The following is a 10,726-nucleotide window of genomic DNA, read 5'->3' as shown; positions in this document are numbered from 1 at the left end:
ATATATCCTCCTGTGCCACTTATAGGAGCGTACCAAGCAATTGTGCCACCCCTTCCACCTCCACGTTACCAGTCACTCCCGCCATCAGGATATCAGTCATTCTTTCACCCTTCATAGCAATAGCTTGTGATTTGTCCTCGACCCACCTGACCTCAACGACACACACGTCCACCTGCATATAGGACGGGCCACTGGCTTGATCACCACCCTGAACAGTTGTAGATCCTTCATTGTAACTCTTTATAGTGCTTCATATCGTGTACTGCTATTTGTTTTTTGGTACTTATCGCCTTTAGAACTCTTGTTACTAGTTGAATTATGTAGTAGTTGCTTATGGTTGCTATGTATGTTATATTATTTATCCGAATGCTATATTTGAAAACATGAAAACTTAACAAGTAAATGGAAACAAACTTTATTCAAATGATGAAAGACTTAGACACAAATGTTAAAATTACATAAATTTTTTAAAGTTGACATGAAATAAGACTACTTTTTATTAAAGTACTATATTACTAATATGATGTCAGAACATTAGGATATCTTCGCTTCGTATGAGACAAAGACAACACTTTTCTCAAATCTCTCAATAGCGACTATCTCATTACGCAGTCTTGTCGATACTGGTCGTCCTTTCTCTTTCCTACACATAGATGAATTCAACTTGAGCCTCTGTAGAATTTTACAGGCCCACATCTTCTGGTCCAGTAGAGGAAGCAACTCCATTTCATAAACTTTGAATACTGAATCCATTAGGTACAGTGGATTACATCATTGTCATTCCATTTCAAAATTAAAAAGTATAACAAAATTTAGAGATATTTTTGTTACCAACAAAAAATTTGGAATGTTTTTGTGGTGTACCAAGACATACTGAATTTCAAAAAAGCCTTAATTCGGCTACAAAACAAATCAAAACAAAACAATCTTTTAAGTCAGCTGGTCACATGTTGTGTATGCATCCCTCTCAGAGGCAATACCGATTGCGCCTTGACTTGTTTACTGTTGAGGAGCTTCCCACCTTTATATAGTCAAGTGGAACCAAATTATTTCCGACTGGGACGCGGATAACAGGCAATAGTGGAGTAGTGCGATAGGTAAGAAACTAACGGGAAGGGTGAAAGCTAGGGTTTTGGATTTGGGAATGGAGAAGAAGGAATTGGACACCACCAACAACGCCAATGCTGCTCTTCACCCCCTCAAGGTTCCTCTATCTCTCTCTACTCATCCAATTTCACATTTCCATTGATCTATTTACTTTAGTTTGCGTTCCTGATTGAATTCCTAATTTCCATGACGCAGAACAAATTCGTACTATGGTACACTCGTAGAACACCTGGAGTTCGAAACCACACCTCAGATTCGTACGAGGACAGCATCAAGAAAATTGTCCATTTCAGTACCGTAAGGATTTCCATCTTCCTTATATATATATCTGATTGTACGCTATGCTTGAAAATGAAATATGAATTTTTGTAATGAGTTTTGCTTTGTGAAAAAGATACTGTGGCATGCTATTGATGCTGTGATGTAGTTTCAAAATTAAATCCTTTTTATAATTAGTGTTATTACTTTGTTCTTACGCTTGAATAGGTTGAAGGATTTTGGGTCTGCTATTGCCATCTTTCTCGCCCTTCTTCCTTGCTAGTTCCCACTGATTTGCACCTTTTTAAGGAAGGAATTCGCCCTTTGTGGGAGGTACCCTTTTAATCTGTTTCACATTCTATATGGATTTTGCGTGGGATTGGATGAACACAGTGCATAATTCTTGTTTCTTCTTTTAGGATTCTGCTAACTGCAATGGTGGTAAGTGGATTATTCGATTCAATAAGGTTGTCTCAGGCCGGTTTTGGGAAGACCTGGTATGTAAAAAAACTCTTCGCTTCTGAGGAAATGTATTGGCCATATTTCATTTTCAGTTTGTGTGTGACTGACACTGACGGTGTGTATGTCTTGGCAATGTTTATAACTAAGTTTTCTCTTTTGTTGTATGGATAACTGCAATTCAATAGTTTAATTTGCTGGTGTTAAGTGGTCAGCTAAATCTTGATAATCGAATTGTCATATGTACATTGGATGTTTAGTTTTTGATTTTGTATTTTTTAAATATTTGATATCTTTCCGTCAGTTGCTTTGTTTGTTAATTTCTATGTTCCCTGTTATTTTCATAATTACAGTTCCTTCGTTACATGTTGAAAAGGTTTCGACATAGCAGAATCTGATGAAACATGGAGTTAGAAAAAATATTTTAGAAGTCTCTTTATGTTTATCTATGTGCCGTCTTCCCCTGTAACTCCCAATCTTTTTTTTTTCTTTGGTTTTTTCTTTTGGACTCTTCCGATGTAGCTAATAGAACACAATAAGTTTATCTGATTAGCCAACACCATATAGTGGGAAAAGACTCTATTGTTGTTGTCTTTACCTATCCTTTTTATGTGTGCAAATTAGCATTAATTTTTGGCTAAAATGGATTCGAAAGAAAAAAGCTAGAAGTGCCATAAGGGCGTTTGTTAAGAGAATGAAAGTGTAAAGTTTTGGTTTTTCCAATGCATTTAATGCATACAAAGCTTAAAATGTTTACATTTCATTTGCATTTTCTATGTAACTTTTTAATTGTAGTATCTTTAAATGACGCCTTTAGGACACTTGTTAGCAAGACCTTGACAAAAATTAACTGCAAAAGATGAAAATGACAAAAAAGAACCCAAAAGATAGTAGATCGATAAAAATAACAAAAAATACTATCGTTTTCTATAAGTGGCAAATGACTTGTGTATTTAATCCAACTTTATGTGGGAACACTTGGGATCATTATTCAGAAGGTGTATGCAAAAAATCAATGCAAAGTTTGATCTCTAAACACCCTTTCCATTTTTTAAAAATTTTTGGTCATTAGTATAGAATAAAGTCACCAAAAAAGGTTCACATGGCTTAAAATTACCAAATTTAACGATAGAAAAAAAAAATTCTCATTTTTCTAGTTATACTTGCAAAAAAATCATGTTGAAATTTGTCAAACTAATACTATCTTTTGGGGATTTTTTTTGTCATTTCTCTTTTTGTGGTAATTTTTCTCGATCTCTAAATCTTCTAGGTGCATTTTTTGTAGTCTATATGTGGATCAATTTTTAAACTCAGCACATGACTCCTTTAACTCAAACTGTGCATATGGAGTACTTGACTGCACAATTTGGTAACCTATGGAGTCAAGTTGTTGAGTTTTAGACCATAAGAAGCATTCTCTGAAAATAGCCTGTGGTTTGGGGGGTTCCTTGGTTTTAAGCTTCTTCCTGGGCACCCCTCAGATTCCTCCCTCCACCACCAAAAAAAAAAAAAACACCTTAAAAATTTCCACTTCTTATATAACACAAACTAATTAGCTTTTGTAATTTTCAATCAAAGAAAGTTACTGTGTCCTACGTAACTTGAGTCAGAAAGAATGAGTCCAGATTGTTTCCAGAATCATGTTTACATGAAGATGATTTAATAAATTGCTGCACGATGGATAATCAAGTTCCTTGTGTCTGGATGGATTAGTTTAACTTGCAAACACCTAGTCATTTTAAAGTATATCTTCTTCCACCACTATGGAGGACCATTATAGCTCAATGTTATGAAAGTTTTAATTGGTTTAGAAGTGAACAGATTCTTAATCGATGTTCTCTATAACCCGCCTCCTGTGTACCCTGTTCCATATTTAAATCTCTTTACTAATGTATTAGGTGGCTAGGCACTATCTTCATTTATATTATACTTTTGAATGAGCAATAGTTCATCATAAACCCTTATTAGACTTCATGTATGCAAGATGGTGTTAAATGCATAGGTGGATAATAGTAAATATTGGGACTGAACCAAAAACGATGTAATGGCAATCTAATAAATGGGATGCTTTGTATTTCTCTGAATGAAACATTTTGCTGAGGTTTATTGAGGTAAAAGTTCTACCATCTACTGTTATCCCTGAAATCTACATTCCTTTGTACTTTTTGTATATAAAGGCCAATTTAGTCTCTTCTGCTGAGTGAATATTGTTCCAGGATCTATATAGTTAAAGATTGCCTGTAATTGCTGAAGTTGAAGTTCGTTAAAATGGCTTGAGTACAGGTTCTTGCCCTAGTGGGTGACCAACTAGATTATGGAGATGACATTTGTGGTGCAGTACTAAGCATTCGTTTCAACGAAGACATAGTGAGTGTCTGGAATCGCAATGCTTCCGATAATCAGGTTGGCATATCATTTTCTGAAGGTGTATGTACACATTTACATTCGTACTTACAATTTTGCTAGCATATGTGCTAAATTCATTATTCGATGACCTGGAATTTTCATCCCAGGCTATAATGGGTCTGAGAGATTCAATAAAGCGTCATTTAAAGCTTCCCCATGGATATGTTATGGAGTACAAGCCCCACGATGCCTCTCTGCGCGACAACTCCTCTTACAGAAACACTTGGTTGAGAGGCTAGAGATACGTTTCTTCTAGACGCTGCTGATACAGAAGCTCTTATATACTGGCGCAGCTGTCACTCGGTTGGGGAATCAATGACATAAGGCTACAATCAAATGATTATGGTGGAGCTGGTTTCTGCATTCTGAATTCAAATGCGCGGCATCAACATTGTGACTGCTTTTAGTTGTAGGTTTCATCCCTAGTTTCTGTAGTATATAGCAGTCCTTTGTTGTGAATAAAGTTTTCTTCTCACGCTTGGGCCTTCATGGTGTGCTTGCAGCGCTATTTCATCTGATGATAGATCCATGTTGCATTTTGATTTTTGATATGATAATCTTTGAAAAATTTCAAGTGTCCTCAAAACTATTGGTATGATATTATGGATGACATTTTATATAAAATGGCTCTCGGGGTAAAAGATACAACTCAATTTTACTTATATAGTGCTACTTATGAAAGCATCTCAATTAAGGGACTCAGCTCAGACTGACCATGTGTGGCCCCTTAAAGATTTTGATTTCAATTTTCAACAAATAGCTTCCAAAAGAGAAATGACAAAATATAAACACACTAGTAGAAAACTAGAAATAGAGAATTGAATGTGCAAGAACCTTTCGGTTTCCATGACAAAACAGAAAAGAAACAGCAAACAAGAATATTGATATTGTAACAAAAGTAACTTCTGGTGAACAAGAAGGGGACTTCCCACTGTCAGACAGCCTATAATTGATTTTCTTATGATTGAATTTTGGTTATTACTTATTTATGCAGGAGCAAGAGGACTAGAGGGTTAATAATGTAATGTTCCATGTAAGTACAACTCTCTCCAAGCATAAGCACACACGTAAGAATTGGTTAGTGGCTATATCACCAATAAGTAATTCAATTCAGTTTATTATACCCTGCACTGCGTAATTTTTAATCCTAATCTAATAAATGATAGGAATCATCCTGCCTATGACGAAATGAACAATAAAAAAATCTATTGCATTGATTATACAACAAAAATATCTTGAAGAGAAGTCGTAATTATACAGATAGATACAGTTGTGGAAGAGAAGAGAAGACAAAGACAGTGAGTTGAACAGCTGTATTGCTGTGTGACAAGTCCCGAAGGATGGAAACGAGTCATGAATTGAACTATTGAAGAAAGAAATTACTCTAGTGAAGAGTGATATACGTTGAAAACCGACCAAAAGAAGTGGGTCCCTTGACCAAGAGAAGAGCGATATAAATTATTGCTCCTCTTTTACCTAACAAAATGCTGATAATTAGTATCCAGGGGGCATTGGATAAACTAATAAAAAATGAGAAAACTTATAAAATTTTAATAGTATTTAAAAATATAGTTAAAATGATAAGAAATAATATTATGAAATGACCTAGAAGGTTTGGAGAGTTAAAAGAAGGCATTATAAGATAATATAAAACAACAATCAGTGTGATTTAGATTTTTTGCTTAGCTGTTATTTTTAGATTATCTAAATTTACAGTTCGTTACATGTGAAAAAAAAAAGAAATATCGAAAAATGAACTGCATCGTACGTTAATTTTTTGACACGTGGCTCTTCGGCCTTCCCTTCAATGATGTGTTTCTTTATGAACCTTCAACAAATCAATTAAAATACCAAGAGAGTCTACTCTCTATTCTGCTCTCTCTTCTTTCTTCCAATGTTTTATTTGCATAAAATTGTAGAAACTAGAAAGAAGGAGTGAGAAAGCAGAACAAGATGAGAGAGGTAATAAGTATTCATATTGGACAAGCTGGAATTCAGGTTGGGAATTCATGTTGGGAGCTCTATTGCCTTGAGCATGAAATTCAACCTGATGGCATGATGCCAAGGTTCTCTTCTCTTTTCCTTTTTTTTTAATCAACAGTGTCTAGCTATATGATCAATGTTTATATGAACTTTGCATTATAGAATTAGTTAATTTGGATCATGTTAACAGAACCAAGTGTTTGGGGCAAAGGTTTGTTAAGTGAATCATCAACTGTAATTCAGGAATATCATGATTTTAATCTTTCAACTTTCACTTATAATTGTTCCATCAATTGTGTTGAGTGAACTTTATCTGCTTGCAGTGATACCTCGCTTGGTGTGGCGACAGATTCTTTTAACACGTTCTTCAGCGAGACGGGATCAGGAAAGCACGTGCCGAGGGCTATATTCGTCGACTTAGAGCCTAGTGTGATTGATGAAGTAAGAACTGGTCATTACAGACAACTCTTCCACCCTGAGCAATTAATATCTGGCAAAGAAGATGCTGCTAACAATTTTGCCAGAGGACATTACACTGGTATGTCAATTTGCTAATGCAGAGGACTAAAACAAATTGGCTGCTTTGTTTCAATGTTGTGTGTATCTATGATGGTGCAGTTGGAAGAGAGATTATCGAGCTATGCCTCGATCGAGTTAGAAAATTGGCAGATAATTGCACCGGTTTGCAAGGATTCTTGGTTTTTAATGCTGTTGGTGGAGGCACTGGCTCTGGTCTTGGATCGTTGCTTTTGGAACGATTATCTGTGGATTATGGAAAGAAATCTAAACTTGGATTCACTATCTACCCTTCTCCTCAGGTATTTATGTTAAAATCATTGAAAAAATGAAAATCAGAGTAAAAATATACAATGGATGTGGCAAATTAGTGATATGTTGCAGGATGATCCTAATTTGATTTCTCTAGAGCGTTCTAAGATTTGATGCAACGTTGTCACAAAGGAAACTAACTAGTAGGATACTTAGTAGATTTTGCTATTTGTTGCAGTTAATTCTTATTGGTTTTGCCGATAACAAAGTCGAATACATGTTCAGTTTGTTCCTTAAAATTGCAAGTATATTTCATTTTAATGTCGGAAATTTCACATGTATCAGTTAGTTTAATATCTAAAACTTTTATATATTTATGTTAGTTTTAGGGCTGATAGTCTATTATTGATTTGTTGATGTGTTATGTCAAATGATATGCCAAAATATCATGTGATATTATGTTGATCAATGGCGAGACTCCCATGTTATGATCAACCATGCTATGCATGCACTAAAATCAGCTACTATTATAAAATATATGCCATAGACCAGAAATACGATGCAAATTTACATCGTGGGTCAATTGCATGTGGCATGCCACGTATTGTGCAAAGTCATAGTAACTGATTTTTAGTTGACTAGTCAAAGACCAGAATAACCAACAAAATGTAACCTTAATGACTAAATTGAAATCTTTTTGTAATTTTATGAAACTCAAATGAAATATGCTCTTAATTTCAAGTAACACATTGAACCTTTACTCTCAAACTTTTATGCTTTGCATAATTGTTTCTATGCAGGTATTGTTCTTCAGTCTCTGTGGAATGCTCTTCTTATGGTAGTATTGTTTTAACATGCAGGTATCTACTGCAGTTGTTGAACCTTACAACAGTGTCCTTTCCACTCACTCCCTTCTGGAGCACACTGATGTGGTTGTGCTTTTAGACAATGAAGCAATATATGACATCTGCAGAAGATCATTAGACATTGAAAGGCCAACTTACACCAACTTGAACCGTCTCATTTCTCAAATCATCTCATCCTTAACCACTTCCTTGAGATTCGATGGTGCGATCAATGTGGACGTTACTGAGTTCCAAACTAACCTTGTGCCGTATCCTCGAATCCATTTTATGCTCTCATCCTATGCACCTGTCATTTCGGCTTCTAAGGCATTCCATGAGCAGCTATCGGTTCCTGAGATCACCAGTGCTGTTTTTGAGCCATCAAACATGATGGCTAAGTGTGATCCTAGACATGGCAAGTACATGGCTTGCTGCCTCATGTATCGCGGCGATGTTGTGCCGAAAGATGTAAATGCAGCTGTTTCAAATATCAAGACAAAGCGAACAGTTCAGTTTGTTGACTGGTAATTAGTTATTCTCTTCCTCACTTTAAATAACGATCAAAATTCAGAAGGTATGCTTTCATGTGGTAACTAAAGATGCTTACTTTAGACCTTCTTTAAAGATTGGTCATACCTTAGCACTGCTTTATTCTTAAAGTGCAAAATTAAAACCAGAATTTTAACCTTGCAATTCAGATCATTCGGCTCTGACATGTCTTGAATCTTGATCTGTTTCTAAAACTTTGTACGATATTGATAATGAACAAGAATGAAGTACGAGGACTTATATATCTACCATTCTTGCTCTGTTCTCGTTAAACTCAGATCAGAAATGATGTGAAAATGAATATTATTGATTCACTTCAACTGAATACTAATACAGGTTTATATATACATTACTGCAGCTGTGAGCTGGGATAACAGAATAACAAACCGATAACTACCAGCCAACCAACTAACTAACTAGCTAGCTAGCTACAAGAATCTAGTTCTAACTAACGGTGATTTTGTTTAGTTATTTTTTCAGTTGAAGAATTTTGGTAGCGGGTAACTAGGTATTACCTTGCTTATAGGTTGTGTGAGATGTTTCTGTATTCCTAAGAATTTTACACCAGAAATCTTACATTAAAGTATATGAAGAGCATTTCACAAACCACACTTGTTTGTATTTATTTCGTTTCTGTTTGTATGGTAAATTTCAGGTGTCCTACTGGTTTCAAGTGTGGAATCAACTACCAGCCTCCAACAGTAGTACCGGGAGGTGATCTTGCGAAGGTGCAGCGAGCAGTTTGTATGATAAGCAACAACACGGCTGTGGCGGAGGTTTTCTCTCGTATCGACTACAAATTTGATCTCATGTATGCTAAGCGTGCATTCGTCCACTGGTATGTTGGTGAAGGAATGGAAGAAGGTGAGTTCTCAGAAGCCAGGGAGGATCTTGCTGCACTCGAAAAGGATTACGAAGAAGTTGCAGCAGAAGAGAACGAAGACGAACAAGACGCCCAAGAAGATTACTGAACATCAAAGTATTCAATTCAGAAATCAATCCTTCACCGTCACTAGAGCTTCCTACATCTTCCTTCTTTTTTTGTTTTTTAATTTCTTGTTATTAGTGTCCTTGTAAATTGTTTCCGAACATCGTTAGTTCTGTGTTATATGCCTTGCTTTGTTATGAACGTTCCACGTTCAGTTCTCGAGACTTTTGAGACTATTTTTTTCTTTATGAACAATGGAAGTTTGATGGTCACATCTTGGTTTCAGTTTTTTTAGGAAAATCTTTTGGTAACTAAAGAAAATTAATCACAAGTAGCTAAAATTTATTTTATAATAATTAATAAATATTAAATAAGATAAATTTTGCTTTTTTTTTTTTTCATAGTAAAAAATATTTACAACATGTAGCTTTATTTTATGTTTTAGCAAGGAGTAAAAGGATGGAACAAAAACCCAAATGACTAAACAAGAATGAATAACCATCATAAAGGAAAGGATAATACTAACAGAAATGAAGTGATTTTTTCTAATCTACTTTTACTTCGGTTAGATAATTAAACAGGGTCCAACCAACTCCTACCAATTTCTATTGGACTGAACCTAAAACCTACTTAAAAAAATGCACCGCCTCACTCTCCTACCGTCAACCTCCATCACAGACCACGTCCACACCGCCATCACCTCCTCCTATGCTGCCGTGAATGCGCCGTGTTGCTTCTGCTGCAAGGATGCCGTCCACTACGGTTGAGAAGTCATGCCAAGTCGTACGCCTCCTTTGCTGCGTTGCACAGCCTTCCATTTTGTCGCCATCGCGTCGTTGCGCCGTGCCATCTGCCTTCTCTGTCATGTCACGTCCATCTCCGCCATGATGCCGCGTCTCTTCCTCCTCCTCCATCGTGTCTTGCCTCCGCCTCCTCTTCCATTACGCCGTCGAGTAACGTCCCATCCTCCAAAGGTTAGTGGATATTGTTTCCTCAATTTACTGGATGTTAATTTTATTCGAGATTGGATGTTTCTTTTATTCGAGATTGGATATTTTTTGTCCCTGCACTAGCCACCTGAACTGTGGTTTGCACAGCAAGACGGCGGTTTGTGCAACGACAATGGTAGCGCCATGCTTGACAGACCACACGCACAACTTCCGCAAGAAATCCGGCGAGAACGACGGCGCACCACGGAGGCAGTGATGCAACGGTCTATGCGGCGAGAATGACCGCGCACTGCAACGGCAATGAAGCGGTGGTCTGCGCGAGGGAGAAGACCGACTCTATGAGAGGGAAGGTTGACGGCATTGTGTTTAGGGAGCGGTTAGGCAGCAATTTTGTGTTATGTAACTATTAATTGGTTATTAATAATATTTTTAATTGTGTGAGATTAAATTCAATGGTATGAAATCATTTAATT

At 36.4% G+C, this 10,726-nt stretch overlaps 2 protein-coding genes across 2 annotated transcripts; both read left to right on the top strand.

Annotated features, from left to right (window-relative positions):
• The first annotated feature begins 920 nt into the window (after positions 1-920).
• LOC130935634 (eukaryotic translation initiation factor NCBP-like) lies at positions 921-4,892 on the top strand. Its single transcript, XM_057865468.1, has 6 exons — positions 921-1,204; positions 1,303-1,404; positions 1,594-1,698; positions 1,785-1,862; positions 4,108-4,227; positions 4,338-4,892. Exons 1-6 carry the CDS (start codon positions 1,145-1,147, stop codon positions 4,467-4,469), a joined length of 597 nt encoding a protein of 198 aa, XP_057721451.1. The 5' UTR covers positions 921-1,144; the 3' UTR covers positions 4,470-4,892.
• A 1,148-nt stretch (positions 4,893-6,040) lies between these two features.
• Positions 6,041-9,575, top strand: LOC130933332 (tubulin alpha-5 chain-like). The gene is made up of 5 exons (XM_057862923.1): positions 6,041-6,296; positions 6,537-6,751; positions 6,832-7,031; positions 7,842-8,350; positions 9,031-9,575. The coding sequence occupies exons 1-5, from the start codon at positions 6,184-6,186 to the stop codon at positions 9,344-9,346; spliced, it is 1,353 nt and encodes a 450-aa protein (XP_057718906.1). The 5' UTR covers positions 6,041-6,183; the 3' UTR covers positions 9,347-9,575.
• The last annotated feature ends 1,151 nt before the right edge of the window (positions 9,576-10,726 follow it).

The sequence above is a fragment of the Arachis stenosperma genome, chromosome 6 (genome assembly GCF_014773155.1).
Source record: "Arachis stenosperma cultivar V10309 chromosome 6, arast.V10309.gnm1.PFL2, whole genome shotgun sequence".
In the NCBI taxonomy this organism is placed as follows: domain Eukaryota; kingdom Viridiplantae; phylum Streptophyta; class Magnoliopsida; order Fabales; family Fabaceae; genus Arachis; species Arachis stenosperma.
This window is presented reverse-complemented; position numbering and strand designations above follow the sequence as displayed.

What these genes read in the sequence shown, in the direction of transcription:
- LOC130935634 (XM_057865468.1), top strand. Translation starts at nt 1,145, where the DNA reads ATGGAGAAGAAGGAATTGGACACCACCAACAACGCCAATGCTGCTCTT. An exon ending in AAATTGTCCATTTCAGTACC is followed by an intron (nt 1,405 to 1,593) that starts GTAAGGATTTCC and finishes ACGCTTGAATAG; the next exon opens with GTTGAAGGATTTTGGGTCTG. An exon ending in GCCGGTTTTGGGAAGACCTG is followed by an intron (nt 1,863 to 4,107) that starts GTATGTAAAAAA and finishes GCTTGAGTACAG; the next exon opens with GTTCTTGCCCTAGTGGGTGA.
- LOC130933332 (XM_057862923.1), top strand. Translation starts at nt 6,184, where the DNA reads ATGAGAGAGGTAATAAGTATTCATATTGGACAAGCTGGAATTCAGGTT. An exon ending in CCTGATGGCATGATGCCAAG is followed by an intron (nt 6,297 to 6,536) that starts GTTCTCTTCTCT and finishes ATCTGCTTGCAG; the next exon opens with TGATACCTCGCTTGGTGTGG. An exon ending in TGCCAGAGGACATTACACTG is followed by an intron (nt 6,752 to 6,831) that starts GTATGTCAATTT and finishes ATGATGGTGCAG; the next exon opens with TTGGAAGAGAGATTATCGAG.